The sequence below is a fragment of the Taudactylus pleione genome, unplaced genomic scaffold (genome assembly GCF_031769625.1).
Source record: "Taudactylus pleione unplaced genomic scaffold, aTauple2 ptg000202l, whole genome shotgun sequence".
Lineage (NCBI taxonomy): Eukaryota > Metazoa > Chordata > Amphibia > Anura > Myobatrachidae > Taudactylus > Taudactylus pleione.
In genome coordinates this window covers 7,214,018-7,236,510 of record NW_028284604.1, presented here as the reverse complement: position 1 = coordinate 7,236,510, position 22,493 = coordinate 7,214,018, and the positions used below count along the sequence as shown (strand labels likewise).

At 41.2% G+C, this 22,493-nt stretch overlaps 1 protein-coding gene across 1 annotated transcript in view; it reads left to right on the top strand.

Annotated features, from left to right (window-relative positions):
- EPB41L4A (erythrocyte membrane protein band 4.1 like 4A) overlaps nt 1–22,493 on the top strand; it is a 258,913-nt gene that overhangs the window by 223,361 nt on the left and 13,059 nt on the right. Inside the window, exons 15-21 of the mRNA XM_088477685.1 lie at nt 1,622–1,729; nt 5,207–5,254; nt 6,704–6,781; nt 17,604–17,723; nt 21,415–21,462; nt 21,683–21,751; nt 22,010–22,120. Coding sequence (XP_088333811.1) covers nt 1,622–1,729; nt 5,207–5,254; nt 6,704–6,781; nt 17,604–17,723; nt 21,415–21,462; nt 21,683–21,751; nt 22,010–22,120 — 582 coding nt within the window. The remainder of the gene's footprint in view (nt 1–1,621; nt 1,730–5,206; nt 5,255–6,703; nt 6,782–17,603; nt 17,724–21,414; nt 21,463–21,682; nt 21,752–22,009; nt 22,121–22,493) is intronic.

Sequence of the window (22,493 nt, the reverse complement as noted above, 5' to 3'; positions counted from 1 at the left end):
CGCCCACAGTTGCCGGCTTCAAATCTTTGATCTAAAGTGCAAATTTAAAAAAAATTAATGTGCTCTAGTTTCTGGAGGGAACACTCCAATTGGCCCATCTCCCATCAAATAAGCACAGCATTGCTCCCCTGGCTGAGGCTTTCTTTAGCATATCAATAGCATTGGAAACAGACACATGATGACAGTAGTGATGGGCCATCAGCATTGCATCCTACATTTATGGACTCAAAAGTATCTCCTGAAGTTATATTATATACATTAGACCAACATATAGGCTTCTAGAAGAGAAATACTTTAATTCCAGCTACTACTAAGCATTGTATACGCATGAGTTCAGCAGTGGCTATAGTGTTTGTCATTGCTAATCAAAGCTTCTTATCTTCAATTCATCTCTAGATACAGTTGGAGAAAAATAAAATTTTATTGTACAATATTTTTGAATGTTTTATAACCTTACTGGTTTTGGAGATGTGATAGAACAATGCCGTTATTTACATGTAAGCACAGTCACAGTGTATTCTTGATAAATATTTATTTATTTATTATTCTTGAGCTTAAGCTGAGTACACACTTAGTGATATTTTGAAGGATTTGCCTCAATCAAATCGTGCAGTGTGTACCCACTATGTCGGGCAGTGCACGCTCCCGTGGAGCCGCAGCCGCATCGTCAGGTCGGCCCTACATGCGGCGATGCGGTTGACGACCCCATGTAGCAGGATGCGGTAGGGGCCGACATATTGGGTGGTCGGGCACCGAATCGTCTAATATATACCGGCCGCCCGATATGTCGGCTCGTCGGCGGGGGGTCGTCCGTCAGATCGCTGGGTACTCATATTGTTTAGTGTGTACCTACGGTAGCTGTAGATTTGTATTACTTGTTGATTGCATATAGTAGTTTATCACCCAGAAGTCTGCATGTTATAACAGTCTATGACATTCTATGAGCAATACATGTCATTTAATGGGACATTATTATATTCAAGTCACTTACTGTGATTCATTCTGTTCTATTGTATTATTATGTCTTTTGATGGGAAATAAGCTGCAGGATCACCACAGTTGCATGCAAGTATCTTTTTCATGCCAAGCCAGGCTGAACAGAGGCTTCAGCTTACTAAAACATTGCTACCAAGACTAAAGCTGGCCACACACTAGACCAACTTACATCCAACCAGCCAACTTGTTGATTGGTTGGAATGAAAATCTGGTAACGTATGGGAGTAACTGATGATCAGCAATTTGCTCCTAAATGCCAGAAAACAGATGAAAATGGTCGTTCAGACAAGTTTGTTAAATGTTTGATCTAAACAACTTGTTCAAACAACATGTTTCGTCCATTTTCCAGCGTTTGGGAGCAAATTGCTGATTGTCATTTGCTTTCATTCCTTACCAGATTTTCATTCCAACCAATCAACTAGTTGGCTGGTTGGACAGATAATCTTTAGATGTGTGGCCAGCTTTATTCCCTAAGCCTTCAATATTCTGGGTAACACATGCCAAGATCCAATTAAATATCCCCAATGTTTCAGGCTGTACTACTGTACAGTGATGTTTTGCATAGTTGCCAACGGGTACCACAGAATATGCATGTCATCTTTACACTCTGCATGTTCCTTTTTAGCGGACTCTATAACTCTCCCAATGACCGCACTAAATCACCAAAGTTTCCCACCCCACGGAGGCGTAACCAGTCTGGAAGTGACAATGAGTCAGGGCAGGCTAGCAGGAGGTGAGTACTCTAACAGTAACAATGTTATATACATTCCCAAGTTCATTATCTTCTGTATCTCTAATGCATGCGTGATCTTTAATTGGGTTTTTCAGTGAATTATAATTATGGTTCAGTGCCCACGCACCTGCCCCTGATAGTAGTAATGCAGGAAAGCCCACTAACATTTTTGAATTCCGTAAGGAGAGAAGGGATAACAGTTTTCTGCCAAATAAAAAAATTTAATCAATAAATGAATACATATATATTTTTGTGTGTGATTTCATTTATTGGGTTCTATTTATCTATTTGTATGACTTACAGATGTGTCCTCTGTGCGCTACAAGTCGCGCTACACATAACGTGGGAGCTCCGTGTGATTCGGTAGCTCTGAGCGTCTTTTCGTGCAACTTTTTACATTCAAATGTGTCTTATTCGCACAACGATGCGACTAGATAGCGCAAGCAGCTTCTGCTGATTAAAATGATATGCGGCATGCCTATGTTCTGTATGTGACTGCGGGTGTATCTGCATACGAAACGCTATGTTACATTGTTACAGCCCCTGACACCGTAACGTAGCGTTCAGCATGCAGATACACCCGCACTCACTCACAGAACATAGGCATGCTGCATATCATTTTAATCAGCAGAAGCTGCTTGTGCTATCTGTTCACATCAATGTGCGAATAAGACGCATTTGTAGGTAAAAAGTCACACGAAAAGACGCTCAGCGCTACCGAGTCACGTCACGGTATGGTATGACTATTAGGGCTGTTTAGCGTGCAAGGAGGCTAGATGTAAGAGGACACATCTGTAAATGAAGAACTGAACACATTTAAGGTCACATTGATGAAGACATTTAGAAAATACTAAAAGATTTCTCAAAACTTTCCAGCACAAGTGTATGAGAGAAGCTCTTATTTGGTGTTGTTAGCACATATCCTGGAAGCCCCAGGGTGAACTAGCCCAATAACAATCATTTTCTTTCTTTCATTAATCTGCCTGAAAATATGAGAGTACATTATTGCAGATGAGTGAAAATAGCAGGTTGCCCACCACTGATCAGTTGTATAACAACAAAGCGACAGATTTTGGGAGTTTAAAAATAGCAGCAGAACATTTGACAGCAGAAAGCAGCAATCTGTACGTGTACTCTGCAATTTCATTCCCACTTCTTGGCTTTGTGTTCCTACTGTTTTTTACAATTTTATTCTTTTTTATTCTCATGGGTTTATTTATTGTCATCTCTATTTTTTATTAACTAAAATCTAGAAACAGAATTGCAGCTAAAACCCTGGGGAGGTCGGTCCCAAGAGGTGGTAGAGGGCTTCCTGACGTCAAACTCTACCATCCCCCCTCCCATTTCTTCCATATTATTGCTTCCTTCTCTCCCCCAGGCTCTATTTCTTGGCTTGATATTGAATCAGCCTATGTCAATCTCCCTGATCTGACCCCCCTATGGGTTCTATCCTCTGCACACCAGCCCCATGCATCCAAACTGCTTCCCACTATCAAATTCAATACCAATCTTTGGGACTTCTACTCTTTCAAGATGAATCTTTTCCTCACCAACGTCTCCATGGACCTCTATTTCGCATAATCCCCTGTTCCCTCCTTAATTTTATTTCACAAGGTTTCATAATTTTTCTTGAGTAGGATTTAAATTCCCTGCTGATTTTTCCACCCAGGGTCAATGGTTATCTCTGTCTGAACTACAACAGAAAACTCCGTCCCAGATACTCAGCCAATTTGAATTCCTTCAAATTCACCATTTTCTACACTCCCTTCCTTCACTCTCTGTTCTCCGGGCCCTTACTCCTTTTGAGAGGTTATGTAAACATTCTCCTTTGTCCAAAGACTTAATCTCGCAGCTTTATGCCCTCTTTCTAGTCGTCACCCTCTCCCCTCTGAGGCCCCATGAAATAGCTTGGGAGCAAGACCTTGGACCTCCTCCAGATGATGAAGCCTGGGACGACATGAGATTGGGGATAGCTAAAAGCTCTATTGCAACTAAAATAAAGGAGACGGCATACAAAATGTATTATCACTGGTATTACACTCCAGAGAGATTTAACAAAATGTTCCGTTCTCACCCAATTGCTGGCAGGGTTGTGGCTGCAGGGGTACTATGATCCATATATGCCCCCCCCCCATTTGACCTTGGCAAGTTTCCCGGGCATAAGCCAAACATAATTTAGAAGCAGCAAAATCTTTGATTGCTCTAAATTGGAAAAAGACTTCTCCCCCACCCCTCCACCCCTCTCTGCTCTTAAGTCCCAGATTTGGCATATTGCGGCCATGGAAGAAATAACTTATTACCTTCATGATCAAGGGCATGTTTTTACCCATGTCGGGCTCCCTGGCTGCTTGCTGAACGCAGATCCACATCCCCTTTCTCTTGAGTGTTTATTTCGCGAGTGGGACCCATGGGCAGAATATAAAATGTCCTCTTTACTACTTAACTTCTCTGTTTTCCTCCGTTTTATGCTGTTGCTTCCTTCCATTTTTGGATGCTTTTTGTGTATTTGTTTTTATTATACTGTTTCGTGGCCCTCCCCCTTCTTCCCTTCTCTTGCCCTAATTTCCTTCTACCACCCCCCTCCCTTACATTAGTCACCTGACTTGTCTTTTTGTTATTGCTATTTTTATTTTGTTTACTACTATATTTAAAATCTGATCTGTATTGGGCCTTTGTTGCCCCATGTTTTTGTGTTTATTTCTATTTTTCCTGACCACTTAAAATAAAGAATTATAAAAAAAAAACCTAGAAACAGATAAATAATGGTACATACACATGGCACAATTAAAAAGGACGATATGAACGATAACTTTCATATCGTTATCGTTCATATCGTGAATTTTTTCGGTGCCCAACAACCTGCAATGCGCAGCCGCGTATGGACGATATCGATATCGTCCATCAACCGTGCATGCAGGCCAATCTGGTCGATATCGACCAGGTTACTATAGGAACCTGCGATCGTTGATCGCAAATCGCTATAGTTGGTGAGTTGGTGGTGTGCTGGATGATCGATATCAATCATCCAGCACACCCGGGAGATTGTACAACGATATGGTTATCGTTGTCGATCGTCCCATGTGTACGCACCATAATAATAACATGCAGCCTAGTTTGCTGTAGCCTTAACTACCATAGCTGCATGAGGTGCAGCTGCTATGGGGCCCAGAGCAGAATGGGCCCATCTTCCTTGTCAAAGTTACATGATGTGTTATATACATTATTTACCATTGGGTGGTACATAGGGGCCCTTACAAACTATTGCTATGGGGCCTTCACAACCTAGTTACACCCCTGGTTTAATGTGCTTTTTGCTCTTTATTTTTCAGTGGATGAATACAAATGCTGTAATATGTTATTGGATTGGTCACAGAAGAGATAAAGGAAGGGAATGTGAATGAAGAATTAGGTGTTCCCTATGGCTCAGGCTCAGGCCTGTGACTATGTATTTATAATTCTGTACTTTTTCCTGTGTAGGAAAGGGCAGCATAGTGGGGAAGACTCGGACCTGAAACACCGAAGGAGGTATGTACAAGGAAAGTAACAGATAAGGAAGGCGTTCTCAGTACATATCATTATGTTTATGGGTTTTTTACCATTAGACGGATATATTTACAGTACAGAAAAACCCTGTAAATTATTCATCAACATGGCCATAAATAATTACTGTCCTTCAGGCAAGGAAATGACACGAGTTTTAGTGACTTGTGTTATGCTGATGTGAAATGTTTACATCTATGTATGTGGTATTTATTATAAATGGGTGCCATAGATTAAATAGAAGTGTATACTATATGACATTTGTACTTTATTGTCCTGTAAATGTAAAGGTAACACACATGAATGTGTATAGTTGTACACAGATACCTTTATTCTTTCACATATCCAAAGTTATTAAAGAAGGGCTACAGCAGTGGTGTCAAACTCGGGCCATCCAGCTGCAGTGGAACTACACATCCCAGCATGCACTGTCACAGTTTTGCTATTAGGGTATGCTAAACCTGTGGCAGGGCATGCTGGGATGTGTACTGCAGCTGGATGGCCCGAGTTTGACACCCCTGAACTACAGGGATAACATTTAAGAGCAAGTCCTCACCCAGCCTCCTGAGGCATACCTCTGAGCAGTCCCAATTGTCCTATATCTGAGTGGGTGTGGCCTCACCTGATATTCCCATGCTAGGGGCGTGCTTAGTGACAGTCAATACTGACCTGCTGCCAAAGATTATATTTTCCATACTCATTTCTTTCTTGCATATTATTTTTCCACATAGTGAGTCATTTTTATCCCATATCCACTATAAATGTGTTTTATTATTGGAACCTCAGGGGTTGTTGCCAGTGGCTGAGATTTTATTTTCCTTACCCAAAATTCTCTATTTGGTTGTGACTTAATTAAATGTTTCTACACCTAGATACTAATACACCAGCTATTTTATGTTTCTGAATAAATTGTGCATGTATTGAAGTCACCTGTATTATCTACTTATAAGGTACATTTTTTGAGCCTATACATATACGGCACACCTATAAATGTGTATACCTTATACTTCTGGTAGGTGAGGGGTTAATTCTAGAATTATATCTAGCAGTTGAAAAAGTACATTGGGTCAGGAGGGGACAAGAAATGAACTAGCAGAGCAGTAAATATTAAGGTAAGAAATAGAATGTCAGAGGCAGCAGGTCAGCGCCAGTTTGCTGAAACCAGTGATGCATGCAGACAAAGAAATACATCACTAGTGCAACTTAGAAACACAGATTTTATATACAAATGGTAGTTTATTCATTCTGTAAATCCTGCCAAAGGTGTCATACCATCCATGGAACATGGAATTACCTTTCACATGAACAAATATTAAGCATATTGGGTTTCAGTGGATTTTTGCTTTGTGGCATAATTGTAATGAATTAATACTTATTTTTACAGTTTTCAAAGTCATCTCCCCATTTAAACTTTGTTGCTGTCTTGTCTTCCAGATCACGGTCACGTTGTAATACCAGCAGTGACAGTGAATCTGAAAACTGCAACAGGGAACATCGGAAAAAGCGAAACAGGTAACGAAATAGACTCGGACATCTTGTAAACCAGCTGGTTACATGATGTAATCCTCCTTCCTAGGAATGATTCACCTTCACTGGTTTCTATAGTACTATCATGAATTTATTTCCAAAATTGGGGATGACAAAACGGGGCAGATCCAGACTACAGTCAGAAGGCATACTGATTAGGAATCCTGGTTTTGCCATTTTATACAATGTATAGGATGTCACAGGGAATTCTATTAGTAAAGCTGAAAAAAACATATATGTGCAAATAACTCACTGCCACTGATCACTTGAATTGAGAAAGGATACATTAGGGATAGTTCTTTTTTTGGTGGTTACAAAAAATCAAACTATATCACCTTTCTACAAAGACAAAGCACTTGGGGACCACCTGACTTCATCATCTGCAAGAGGTGTTCCCTGAATAATTAATAAAGTTATAGGTGCATCTATTGGGAGGCTGGTGACAAGCTAGGGTATTTGCACTTACATGTAAAAGTGGTAACACTGTGGACTTCATTCAGAGTCGGTCGAATCGGCCGCACGGTCGTATAGTAAAAGGGCTGGATATGCAAATGATACACACGCTTGTTGCGTCCCTAAGGTCGGATTGTTAGCTGGCCGACCAAGGGGTGGATGCGGTCGGATCGCTTAAAAATACGCCCACATCTCGTACGCATAACACGTCATCTCCGGCTACATAAGGATTAATCGCTAGCATCGTATACCATCGGAACTTGTCGTAGAGCTAAAGATTGACCTTACCCTCTCTTAAGCTCTACGATCATGTCAGTATAAAACCTCCCCTGTCACGTGTGCCATGACACTACTTTGTTAATTATGCACTCCCTTAAAACGCCGTTCGCATAATGAGGCACGCCTGCGTTCGGATCTCCACACCCCCGTTTTCAAGCACCTTCCCCTGTTACCACCCACAAACGCCGCAATCTGTCACTCAAACTACCGACCTGGCGGTGTACAAGGAGAGAGAAATTTCTGATCGTAGCCGCTAGTTTGCGCACGCGCATTGCGAACTGTACGCATGCGCAGATCAGCAAACATCGGCTGCGTACGACCATGCGGCCGCTTCGACCGACTCTGAATGAAGTCCTGTGTCCCATCTTCCTTCCCCGTCCATATCTTACTGTGGTCTCCTCTTCTCTCAGTACCAGCTCCTCTCTGATTCCATAGAAGGAGGGTGTTTTATTTTAGTTTATAATCTATAACATATTTCTGAATAGCACCTGCTCAGTTTTAGTTATTAATGAGGGTTAGGATACATTGTTCTTTTGTATAGACCGTTATCTTTTTTTTATTACTTTGGTTGGAGTGCACCTAGAATTATGCTTTCCTGCAGGAGTGCAACTAGCAAAGGCACAATACATCCCATTATTACTATAGCGATATCTGCGGATCCCCCAAATTAAAGTTCTTTTACAGAGAGGAAGAAAGACCCTGTAACATCACCCATATATTGCACTGCAGTAATTCCTCTGTGAAACTTGATTACAACTTACATTGAGGAGCACCATCAACATGTACACATTTAATATATTAACATTATTTTTAGTTATTGTTGGTTTATATATTACTGCTTTACACAAACTGTCTTGTGTAGGATCACTCCTCCCCCCTTTTAATAGTGATCTCACCATGCCAACTGAAATCTCATTACTGCACTTTAATTCAAAAGATACAGTTCCCAAAGTTCCATGGGGCAAACTTTTACAGTCTTGTAGGTGCGACCATCTTAGCGTACATGTCCAAGGGCTTCCATGCAAAACTAGACATTAGGTAGTTATTTTTGCAGTTTGTAAATAACCTGATATTGTGTAAGGCTGTAAGCTATTGCTTGCTGTGCACCTGCTCAATATCCATTATCTATTACTAGTTGGAATTTCATGAAGCTTCTTTGACTGCCATCTAGTGGTGCAAGAATATAGCTTTCCCATACTCTGTATACATTTTGGTATATTCATTTTTTCATGTCAAGTTTTTCTTTCTCCCTGGGGGAAAGTAATAAATAAGGAGGCATTGAGATATAATTTTCATTTTCTCTGTAATACTCTCAGAACTTGTCAGAAATGGAAATAGAATTTTGGCAGCTGTTTTACTGATTACCCATGACTTAGTGTTCGGCAAAATAGGAAGAAATTTTAGTTTTTTCCTAAAAACTGAGTTTTATTAAAAGAAAGTAAATTAAGCAAGTGTAAGATTTCATGGAGGATGCACAGGTGTGAATAGTATATTAATGAAAGTATTAACTACAGCAAATAATGACATATGCATAACAATTAAACATTTGACAGTTCTAAAGACAAAACAAAGATTACTGTTAGTGATTGTCTTTACTTGATGTGGTTCCCAAGAATGTAAACATAAAATATAGGGTCGTATTCAATTCTTTTCGCACCCGCAATACTTTTTCGCATGCCGGACTTTTCGCCGATATCGCCAGTTTTGCATGCGATAAAGTAGCGCGTGTGCTCCCGCTATTTGGCGTATTCAATTCCAAAGGATGCAAAAACACACTAACATTGGGGATCAATCTAGATGTCCCCAATTAGCCCTACTGAAGCTATTTGGGGTACTTAAGTGCTTTCAATTGCTCCAAAATAGCGGCTTTGCACAAGTGGTGAAGACTAGCAGTAAGCATTTTTTTTGGGGTGAAAATAAGTAGTCCTGTCAAATTTGGGGTACTGGAAAATGGGTGCTAGCATTGTTACAAATCGCTAAAGTCAAGTTTTAAGTTCCGCAAAAAACGCACCTTCAGCAAACACCTGCAATAAAAAAAACACCTCCCCCATACTTGCAGACCCTCCAAAAATGTATTTAGCTAGTTTTTGCGTTTGTACCCCCACTTTGTACTTTTTCGCCCCAATTTTCAAAGTGTTTTTTTGGGGTGTTCCTCTTTTTTTGTGTGTTTTTTATATGCAGTTATCCTTGGGGGGCTGTCCAAAGGGTGCAGAGTGGTTTCCGCACCGATGCACCCCAAAACCACAATTCTGCACTTTTTTCTGCCGGGTATTCATAGGCGAAACTTTTTCGCCTATTACATTGCATTGACTTTCCATGTACGCGAAAAGTCTTTGCAGTTGAATACGGCGAATAGTTTCGCCTGGCGAAAGCCGTAATCGGCGATACTTTTTAGATGATCACGGCTTTTCACACCTAATTGAATACGGCCCATAGTTGTTTATCGCTGTAGCTTCTGTTACCAAACTCACTCGATACCTTACAGTTGGATTCTCCAGCACACTAGTAGTTTAGGCTAAAAAACATATTTGTAGGCAACAGAAACCTTCAGAATAATTATACTATAAACTATATTATCAACTGAACTGGTCATTTTTTTAATTACGTAATAACCCAAATATATGTGATAAGTTGGATATGAGGACTTGGATTTATATAGACGTGTTGAAAACAATATGTGGATACGGCGCCAAGATACACAGTGGTTGATCTGTCAATATATCAGATGAAATCAACCATACAGTATATAAAATCAATTAAGCAACCCTTGCCCTAAGATAATGGGCGTCAGCCTTAAGTCAATAATCGTGAGCTAATAGTGTTTAATTACCAAAAAATGTAAAAGAAAAAGACGAGTGTATAGATACCACAAGTCTCCTGCAGCAGGGTGACAAGATGCTCATATCTCTATATTGCTATTGAAGACTCTGGGCCTGATTCAGAGGACCACCCACAGCTATTGCGAGCGGCCAGGATGATGGTCGCGATGGTCAAGACCATCGCGACCATCGGGCTTGCGACGAGACTCTTGTGGTAGGGTCTCGTGGCCGCAAGCCCCACAGAGCTTCTGGCTCTAATAGAGCCGGAAGCTCTCTCACTGACATCACTGGTGATGTCAGTGGGGCCACCCACAAACGGCAGGCGTTCGCTTGGGAACGAATCCGTTTGTGAAGCCACCAGCCGGCCACACCTACAAAACGGGGCGAGCTGTCGATCAACATCAACAGCCGCCCCTTTTGTATTGAGCCCACGGAGCGAGTGCTTTTTGCGCTAGCTCCGGGGCTCGCGCACTGGGCCACCATCGACCTGCTTGCGAGCGCTATGCACTTGCGAGCGGGTCTGAATCAGGCCCTCTGCACCACTATCTCTGTCTGTAGGGCAGGTTCAATTAGCCAGTGGCTAATTGTCAGTCCTGCGCTATTCAATTAGAGCTGTATACCCGCACTTTATGCCCCAGAAGGGCTTAATGCAGCTTTTTTCCCCGCAGTTCATTAGAGGCTTAATGTGCTGGGAAACCCATAGATTCCAGCACTTAATGCAGAATCTTTGGGTTAATGCAAGCTACCCGTGGGTTTATTGTGCCAGGTAATTTACTAATAATTGAATAGCTCCGGGCGTTAAACTTTACCTGCACATAAACACTGCAGGTAATTGAATCTGCCCCTGTGAGAAGATAAGCACATAAGCAGGATCTGTACTGCACATGCACTGGTCTTCTACTGCAAGATCTCTCGTAGCTCCCCAAAGCCAAAAACTGATTGACAGGCTGCTGCTGTTTGGGGGTGGGAAGTGGGTGGAGCTGTCCTGAGTCGTGTCACTGCCTATTTTCTGGGGGTGCCGGGACAAAGGCCCAGAGTCTGCGTCTTCCAATGGCTGAGCTGTTCCTTTGCCCGTTATATGAGTAAACTAAAGCTTCCTCAGATGGGGAATTACTGCAGCCATCGCACGGATCGCAGATGCTGGCAGGAGGCATCTTTTTCATACAGACACCTCTTGCTGCAATACCATATGTTAGCATCGCTGCTGCATCCAAAGATGCAGCTTGGATGCTAACTGAGTCCATCTCTGAATCAGGCCCATTGTAATGACCTGATTTAACGAATAGAGTATTCACAGTCGGACAGACAATACAAATCTGGGATCCAGCTTGGACTTTCTTTGTCCCCCTATCCCCCCCCCTTCACCCCCAGCGGCAGTATGACATGTTTTCGCCAAGGTGCATACTTGCTCCTTTTTTGCTTAGCTCCCATGTCAGTACCTATTCGTTTGCACAATTGTACAATGATCAAAAAAGCTAGCATGGTCAATGTTTGGCACTATGTGTGTTCCCTTTTATGATGAACAACACCTTCTAGAAAAAAACGGTATTTATTCTTAATTTGCCAGATTAATTCATGATAAATTTGTTCTGCTGCAAAACAATGTCTATTGATCTCCAATTCTGTAATGATCTAATTTGTTCTTTTATGTTCACGTTTAGCCTCCAGAGTAATTTTCTTCCAGCTCTTTTTTGTTGTGATCAATACTGAACTGTTTCATGATAAATGAATTTATTCTAATGAAATGCAAAGGAAAGGCTTAGAAACTTGAATATAATGTACATCAGTAAACAGCTTTTCATTATGATGCATGAAAAATACTTATGAAATGGTGGTAGCTGGTGAGATATAATCCCTGGATCTTTTTATAGTATCTGTTTATGTTTGCAGTTATGTATTACAGCAGACATGCTTTTCTTGCAGCCGGTTATACAAAGGTATAGAATGAAAATTGTGCGAAGAAAATACAATTTTATTCATATTTGTTTTGCCTGTAAGAAGGCTTAAATTGTCATTTTCTACAAATACATTTAAGTACTTATAAGTGAATAGTATTACATTAAATGCTGTTTTTAAATGAACACATTTTTATCATTACCAGCAGTTTTTAGATCTATAGAATTGCTGAACACATAGGCCCAGATTTATCAACGAGTGATATTCTTGCTATGACTCGTTATTCATTTTAAATGATAATCCAACCATTCAGCTCCAACTGTCATGTTATGTTTGAAAAATGACAGGAGCTGATTGGTTGGAGCATTAGTTTTGGTTGTACATTTGCAATGTCATATTGTAAATGGGAGTTAATGGTTCTATGAACCATTATTTACATGGCATCCTGTAGAGAATGTTTAATAACTAACACCAGACTCTGCCCCAGTGGAGCTTACAGTTGATATACCCTACCACATCAACACTCGCACAAATACTTACATTACTTTGTAAGAATCCAATTAACTGTTTTTAGAGTATGGGAGAAAACACACGCACATACAGGAACAATGTACAAACTCCACAGAGAGGACTTTGTTGGAATCGCACCAGAGATCCCAGCCAGAGGCTATAGCCTGAGAGAGGAAGGGGGACATTTCTGGCTTTCCAGTGATGGTGCGTGTGCAGAATATAGTGAAGACTCTGGCACTGTGCAGTCTTTGTAATCTCCTGTCGGGGCTTTCAGGCTGGTAAGTCTGTTCTGGGTGCAGCGTGGGACCCCCTTGACTCACGGGCTCTATACAGTGCACACATTACACCCATTATAGGTACACCACTGGCCCTGCAATGTATACTAAAGCTGCTAACGAGCCAGACACATAGAGGAAAAAATACATTTTGTAAATTTTTAGCTGATGGTTCAGTTGGAGTTGAGGGAGGGAAGAAGACTGAATTTGCCAAAGAATTATTTATTACCAGTTATTTATAAAGAATGCAGTTTTTTTGGTGAAAGATTTAGGGCTCTATTTATCAACATTGTTTTTACTAAAATAATGTGAAAAAGGGTGTTTTCACACCCTTTTCACATTATTTTAGTATCACCTACAGTTATTACAGGGCAACCCCTAACTATCACTTATTTTTAGTAAAGCAGATCGCATTTCCCATAACTGTAATGGGAAATGTGATCCGACCAAAGTTACTAAAAATAAATTGTAAAAAAATACCGGGGAAAGCCCTGTGATAATAACGCCACCTGGAGGTGGCGTTATCCAGGGTCTCCCCCGGTTACCGGCCTCCTGCCCTGCTCTAACGGGGAGTGCAGAGCTGGGAGTCGATCCCTGTAATCAGCTGTGTGGTCTAAACAGACCGCAAGCTGATTACTGTAAAAAGTAAAAAATAAAAAAATAAATAAAAAAATTACTTACCTGACTCCAGGGACCGGTGATCGGGCCTCCGGTGATGTCTCCCCTCCGGTCACCTGGTTTCCCACAGTGCACTTCGGCCCGGTCATCAGGTGATCGGGCCCCAGTGCAGTATGGGAGATCACCTGACCGGAGGAATGGAGAACATCACCGGAGGCCTGGAGCATGCAGGTAAGTGTAAGTAAAGGAGGGGGGGTCCGGGGGGGAGAGGGGGTCCGCCATCACGGGGGGCGGGGCTTAGCACCGGAGGGGGGGTAGCTGCGGTGAATGGTCGGCGCATGCGCGGGCACTTAATCACTGTATTTTTTGCGAAAATACCGTGATAAGGCTCCGAAGGGGATTAGCAGGGACAGAGCTTTATCGCAAGCTCTGTGCCTGTAAGGGATTTGTAGTAAATCCCTGTGATATTGCCTGAATTCGCAATGCGAATTCACTCGGTAATATCACACTACAATCTGCATTACCAATGCGGATTGTAGTAAATAGAGCCCTATGACTGATATGAAAGTGTAGACTAAGAGAAAATGTAGGGTAGTGTGGTCCTAGGAGACACATGAAGCTCAAGTAGAGTGAGTATGGGCATCAACAAGAGTGTGGCTGAAAGGTGCATCAGAAGAGTGGAACCCAATGAAGTGCTTGGTCCTCTGGATAGGACTTGTAAGGAAGAAGAAACACTAGAGGCAAATGGTATGACCTGGTGTCTGAGCAGGTGGAGAGGATGTATTGCATTATTATCCAGCTCTTTGTTCATGCTTTTATCATACACCAGTGTACCCTTCACAGCTATGCCTCTTATTGGCACTAATCTCCCTGTCTTTTTTTTTTTGTTTTTATTCCTTACACTCCGGATACATTTGTTCATTTACCACTGAATTTGCAGTTTGGCTCCAAAGCTTATTACAGCATTCACCCTGTGCATAACTTCATCATAAATGACTGTTTTGTGCTTTGCTTTGAGTTCTATATAGGTCTTGTGTGCACGCATCTTGTAATTCAATAAAATATAAAAAAAATTTATAACCAGCCTTGAAACAATAAATTAACCAATAAAACTTTTTGGAATTATTTAAAAAATTTATTTAATTTTAACTTGAATAAATGTTCTCATACTTTTCCACAATACTAATTCACAACTTCAAAAGAGCTTACATGCTGTGCAGAGCGTACTGTGACCCACGCAGACTGTTCCTGTGACAAGTACCTAAATGTGAGGAGACATTGTAGATGGATATCAGCGGCATACTGTGTTTATGGGGTGCTGTTAGGCTCAGGATAGTAACGGGGATCACAGTATTGTGTATTTAATGGTTCCATACACCATAGATGTAAATGTTAAGGATTAGAATCTTGATTGTGAAAATCTCACTATTATAACTGAAAAGTAAACCAGCCGTTCCGTTTCATTTCTCCTGTAATCCGCACAGCGAGTCAGCCCATGGGAATAGCGCAGAGAAAAGAAAAACCCAGTTGTTTTATTTCCAGCACTTTATGTGAGCGTGTCAGAAGTCTTTTAATCTTTCATGGTCACAGCGGGAAGTTGTCATCTCATGTTGTAGCTGTGTGAACTCACATGTGAAATTGCGTACATTAATGTCATTATAGGTTTCTTGCCTGCTTGTCATTGTGACATGTTTATAATCTCTGGTCCTCTTATCCTGCCATCCTCGCTGCCTTCCCTCTGTTTCTTAGTGCCTAGCTTGAAGTGGATACCCAAAGGGGACCATGTAGTACACATCTGTTGATTAAAGCCAAAGACAGCTATTAAACTTGGCAAATTACATGTTTCAGATTTAAATGAACGTTTCACCCTTCCTATAGCAATTGCCTTGCCTTTCTTCTAACCTCCCTAACAGTAGTGGGATAAAATACAAAAGCTTCATGAATAGATCCAGAGTAATGCAATGCAATCTGGTTAAGAAATGGGACTAGTTACATGTAATTGTCATAATGGAATATAGGCGGCTGTATAAGGGGTATACAATCGGGAAGCCGGCTGCCTTATTATCGGCAGGACCTTGTAGAACAGCTAGCTACTACAATGTGGACTATTCCAGGACCGTACTGAATACAGTTGATGACACACTAGGCATTGTGCGTGAATATTCTCTAAAATTATCCCCGTCTATTCATAGTCATACAAAAGGAAGAAACAATTCTATGCTGCCCCTAAATTTAGTGAGACTACTTCCTCCACTTTTAAGTAAACAGTATAAATCTATACAGTAACAGCTGGGTGGGCCCCGGCTATGGTTGTAACACTGACATTCTTTTCAATTTATTTAAATTCAGTTTATACGTACGGAATCTGTACTTGTTTTGTGCTACATCATTGCAGCTTTCAGGGGCAGATCCAATGGAGTGTGAAGTTCTGTTGGAATCTTGCGCGATGTTTGGCTGCACACATTGGGGGTAATAATGGGAGGGAGAACACTGCACATTTTTTGCTCACAGCTCGGTGGGGTGCGAGCTAAAATCAGCAAGGTACTACTGTGGGATAATACTACACGTATGTTAGCACGCAGATAATTGCACTTGCATTTGTTTTCTATTATGCTCAACTGGAACTTGTGTATTTGCATGTGGACCTTCCAGCGCAGCAGAATTTGTGGTGCCATACAAATAAGCAATGATGATTCTAGCTTTGTACATAGTTTTTTGGCCAGAAAATAATGTCCATCCTGTGCACTGCCCCTGTAGTATAGGTGCACACATGTCCGTGATTGTGTCTGGGTTTCCCACCACCTCTTGGTAAAGCACTGTGACTACAGTACTGAAGTCTGACTGCTTATTTGACTCCCATTTTGCTGTTAAGCAGCTTCAGTGCTATCATTAATATTTCATATTTTTCTAAGTTTGACCTCCTACACACTGTACATTGCTTACTATATTGCTGTGAGCCAACATCAGTTGGTACATTTATGTAATCAATGGTTTGGATCACCATAAAAATTCAGCCTATTTGAGCTTGGACAAAACACACTCCCCCCCCCCCCCCATCCCCTGCCCAAACCTCTGTTCCCCTTCCCCTATGACTTCTCTGTGAACATGCATTTTTTCTAATTTAAATATCAGTGTCACATATCTACTGTCTATTCTTGGGGAACACCCCTTAGTGCACTAGTAATGCCTTCCGACTGCCCAGCTTCTCACACCGTTCATCTGAGTATATAAACATTTTTATTTAAACCCATTGTACACACACCCCCATGCATACCTCTTAACATCGTCTGATAGTAATATGATACAGAGGGGCATTGCTACGGCACGGCAGGTGCATGACCACCTCATACTGGCGTTGCCATACTCCAGCTCATTTTTCACATAGAAGCACAATTTTTATGGTGTTTTTATGGAAATACTTTCCAACCTGATGCAAATAGGGAGGAATGTCCTGATTGTGGTTCAGTCCCCTGAAGTCGGGCCGGTTGGGAGGCACCGTAGAGGGCTAAACTAATGATGTTACAGAAGGTTGTGTACGCATTTTGCATCCACCTCCTGCTGTAAGTGACCCTCAGTTATGTAAATCTGGATTTACAGTAATCTCAGTAACATACTGTAATAACATCATCATGTATAGTAGATTTGTATGGTCTGTATTATTCTGATTTAATCCACATAGTGAACAAAACTGCATTTCTCTATGGTGAGATGTTTTAGAGGAAGATAACAGTAACAGAAAATGCTCCCATAATATCTATATATATATGTGTGTTTTTCAGTGTGTGTATAATTGAGGCAAAATTGTTTCCTGCAGTCTATAACTCATACTGTTTTCTCTACTTACTGTGTAATTCTCTCCATGGAAGCGTAGGAACAAAATGACATAGTGGCCACATTACTCACATGGCTGCACTTACACACGCTTCAGTGAAAACATGAAGAATTCTTTTATTATAGGTTACGGCAGGAAAATGATATGGTGGATTCTGGCCCACAGTGGGAAGCCGTTTTAAGAAGACAAAAGGAGAAGAACCAGACTGACCCCAACCTCCGAAGATCCCGGCACCGGTCTCGATCGTACGTTAAATATGTTATAACTGTGCTTGACGTTAACTTGTTGCCCATGATACATATTACTGGTACACCTAGAATGTGTCATTGGATTTATATGACTGCTCTGTGACATTGTGTGGCCCAGGGCTTAGTGTCAGCATGAAGTATAACACATTTATCTACCTCACCTTTAAAGAAACCCTAGTCCTTGAACATATCATTTCTATAATGATGTGAAGGCTGAATATTGGAATTATGGGTAGAGTTTTAGATAGGGCTCTGGGCTTGATTCAGAGATGTACACTAATGCAATCACAGCTGCTGTACGAAAACATGCAGACACTGCGATATGTATTTATTTATATTTATTTATAACCAGTTATTTATATAGCGCACACATATTCCGCAGCGCTTTACAGAGAATAGTTGGCCATTTACATCAGTCCCTGCCCCAGTGAAGCTTACAATCTATATTTCCTAACCATTGCTCACACACATACACACTAGGGTTAATTTTTGCTGGGAGCCAATTAACCTACCAGTATATTTTTGGAGTGTGGGAGGAAACCGGAGCACCCGGAGGACACCCACGCAAACACAGGTAGAATATACACACAGGCTGCGTTGGGAATTGAACCCACGACCTCAGTGCTGTGAGGCAGTAACGCTAACCATTACACCGTCTGTGCTGTTTAGACCAGGGCCGGATTAAGGCTTGCGGGGGCCCCAGGGCAACTAAATTGTGGGGCCTCCACAATCCACAGGGAGCCTACCCCCTCCTCCTCCTCCAAAGCCACACCGAGCCTACTGCTCCATCCTCAGCAGCCAGGCGGAAACGTAGGTTTTTCTGGGGGTTTTATATACACACTAACATACACATATACAGTATAAACACAATAACACACATATATACACACACATACATACACATATATACACACTAACACATTGCGACATACAGTATATACACACTGACATACAAACACATGTATACACATTATAACATTACACATAAATACTTACACTTACGGCTCAGGTTGCTAATGGCAGCCAGGAGTAGGAGGAAATCGTTTTGTCAGGGGGGAGTTTCTAGGTGTTTATAAACCCCTCCTGCATGCACTGGTGGCCCGCAGCTGATTAATCCCCTGACCTGAGGGAGCCGCTCTGCACTGTACGCAGCAGCACTGGTCGTGCTGCTGCATACATTGGAACTCAGAGCCGCTGCAGCTGAGCCCCCATCCGAGAACATGTGTCACTGGGCACCTGTTCTTGGTAAGGTCTCACAGACCCTGTGTGGGGGCCCCTCTGCGTGTGGGGGCCCAGGTACGACCAACCCTGTCGCCCGCCCCTTAAATCCGGCCCTGATTGAGATGCCCACAGGGGCCATCGCAAATTCAAGCAACTGCGTATACATACACGTCCGCTGCCACAGTCCATTGGATAATCGGCCATCTGAGTAGCCCAATGGGCGTGCAGAATGGTCATCTGAACTGAGACATTGGAGCTACTTTATCTGAATATGGGATTGCAGTTGTAGCTGAGACACTGCCCGAAAACGTTCGTAACACACCTGCATAGTCACCCCCAAACGGTCACCGAATGTCAATCACTTTGCAAAAAAATCCTCACTGCAAGCGGTATCGCTAAGGTTCCTTGGAGCATGTGCAGTTCGACCATGACATGTGCGCAGTCAGACAATAAGCACTCAGCTGCATAAATATCTGCATTTGTACATAGCTGAATCAGACCCACTGTTTGTATCAAATCCATATTTTCTAATTCACCAAGCAAAAGATTCTATTGTATATGGCACCAAATCCTAATATGTATAGGAGTGGAAAAACACTTGTCTGTCACTTTATCTCATGTATGGGAAAAAGTCTCTGTATATGTAAACTATATATATAAAGTTATTCACTTATATTGATTTTTACAAGCCTGCTTTATTTGGGAATCCATTTTGTACCATTTATTACATACAAATAAGGTTTTAGTATAGGTCTTGTATATCTGCCATTATTATGTACCATTATAATGTTACATCTATTTTTTATATAGAGATCGTTATATACTGTATATACTCACCAATGACAGCATGGCACAGTGATGGGGACAATCTGCTCTGTTTGCTCTTAGCAGTCTTATTAATGTTATGCCTGGTATATACTTGTGGTACTGACATTTTCATGCTGTATTGGTTCAGCCAAGACATTTCTTTCTTAGGTGCTGCTAATTTTACAAACATTAACATTTTTAATGAGATATTATTGAGATATTTAATGAGATTTACTAAATTGAGAGTTTTTAGAAGTGGAGATGTTGCCCATAGCAACCAATCAGATTCTAGCTATTATCTTCTAGAATGTGCTAGTTAAATGTTAAGTAGAATCTGATTGGTTGCTATGGGCAACATCTCCACTTCTAAAAACTCTCACTTTAGTAAATATATCCCTTATTCTCACTTCATTCCTCATTGTACACTAGAGAAATGCTGCAGTGCCCATATAATGTTCTCTATAGATGTATTAGGCTTTTGGACATAAAGAAGGAGATTATTCTGATTGCAGAGCTCAGTGATAGCCTGCTTGTCAGTAACATACATCATAATTCACATTAGGCCTAACAAATAGATATACATCCAAACGGTTTTGTTTTTAATGATAGGAAACAAATACAGCACATTTATATTTTCAAAAGGTTACAACAGTTACATCTGTAAATATTGATTTTGAACGAGCAACGTTGCCTTCTCCTCTTATAATGATTTCATTAAACCAGTGCGGAAGGAAAGATAATAATTACTCAGATAAACTGAAGTAAAGAAGGAAAGCACCAGGGCTAAAGCATGATATGTGGGATTGTATACATGAGGAGGCGTGATGCCAGTGAGGATAGCATTAATGCCATATTTTCCTTTCAGGAGAAGAATAGGGGATTTGCTTATTACAGCGATGTGTGTTGTGGTACGATGTATCAATATATTAGATCTAATATATTGCATCAGTAGCCACAGTTGGGATATGTACTTATCAGTGTGTCGTCCTATTGCCATATGTGAGTCAATAGGAGAGCACGTATGCAGCACCGTGCACCTGGCATAAAGCAATGTGGCGTCAGAAAGCGTTGACCATTGTAATGGTAATGCTTGTAGTGCTGCAGCATAAAACATGATTTGCAGGGCAGCCAGTTGTCAGTGTTTGGGAAATAGAAGTTACAAGTCAGCCACTTATTAGTATGTGAAAAGTGAGTTATAGTGGAGCCAGATGGTATTTGTATGTGCAAATCATTTTTTTCCGCCCTTCACTGAAAGCCCTAGAAAACATACCCAATATTGAGCCACTACAGAATGTCTGCACAATATCAGGACATGTTTACAGTGCGTTTGTACTGTATTTTATTTTGTGATAGTTATTGACCTGATTGGTGTGAATCTAGCACATATATGCAATGAATGTTGGTTTTCATTTCATGTTTATTGGATGTCGTATAGATCAGAAGGAAGTGTCTTTCCATCTGTCTGTGTGTGACACACTGTGGCTATAGCGACCAACGGTGATTTTAAGACCAAATTTCAGCACTATCCTGACATAACTGGTTCTAGCCAATCAGTGACTAGAATTGGTGATGTCTGGGCAATTTTGGCTCTACCATTTACCAACTGAAAGAACCAATAGTGAAGGCAAATGAATGAATGGTTTGTTTACTTGTTTCTTAGGAGAAGCCCAGATGTTCAAGCAAAGGAAGCATTGTGGAAACACATTCAGTAAGTCTTTATTATTTGCACCTTACTGTACAAAGTAACCCATATGTAAAAGTGTACTTATGAAAGCTATATGCAAATATGTTTGAAAAGTCTTATTAGGTAACTACAGTAAGAAAGAAAAGATATTTAACTATAGTCACCACTATCCACCAGTTGGGAATGTCAACAAGGATTTACCCGAATATAATGTGCTGACTTCTGTAAATTGTTCATTTTGCAGGAAGGAACTGGTCGATCCCTCAGGCTTATCTGATGAACAATTAAAGGAAATTCCTTACATGAAAATAGAGTAAGTTCATTCACCTTAAATGCACTCTCATAACATTTGATTTCCAAGCCCATTTGTGCAGTATTGGAAGTGTAAATAAAATATAATTGTTTAAATCTGTCTAACAGATGGATACAAAAAAAAAGTAGTATGAAATGCTTCATGTCGTTGACAGCAGATGACATAGAATGCAACACAGGTGTTTAATAATGTGCAATATGTAATCTCACAAAATAACATGTTATGTCAGGTTATATCTGTTGCTTTTGTCTCGTTTAGGACTCAAGGTGACCCCATACGTATCAGACACTCTCACTCTCCCCGCAGCTTTCGTCAGTACAGAAGATCCCAGTGCTCTGATGGAGAAAGATCTGTACTCTCCGAAGTCAAGTAAGTTCCCAAGGGTAGCATAAGATGTTCATTACCAGTACAGCTCTCCCAGGAGTTATTTAGTATGCAGTCATATTAAGAACTGGGAGCAACACAGGTGATTCTGGAATTCGAGAACGGAGCTGTCCTGGCGAATCGGTATTGCCGCTAATAGCAGTTGAGAAAACTTAGGTTACTGCGCATTCCTCACTTGCGCATTGTAGAAGCTGAGGGCGTAGAATCAAATGTCCAACAAGTAGCTGTCAAACACTCCCCTTGGTTCGTGTGGGCTGCTATTTTCTCCTGGATGACTACCAGTCGAAAAAGAATCTAGGACAATGAATGAGAAATAGCGCCATCTAGTGTAGTATTCGACCAATTCAGCGTTCATGTT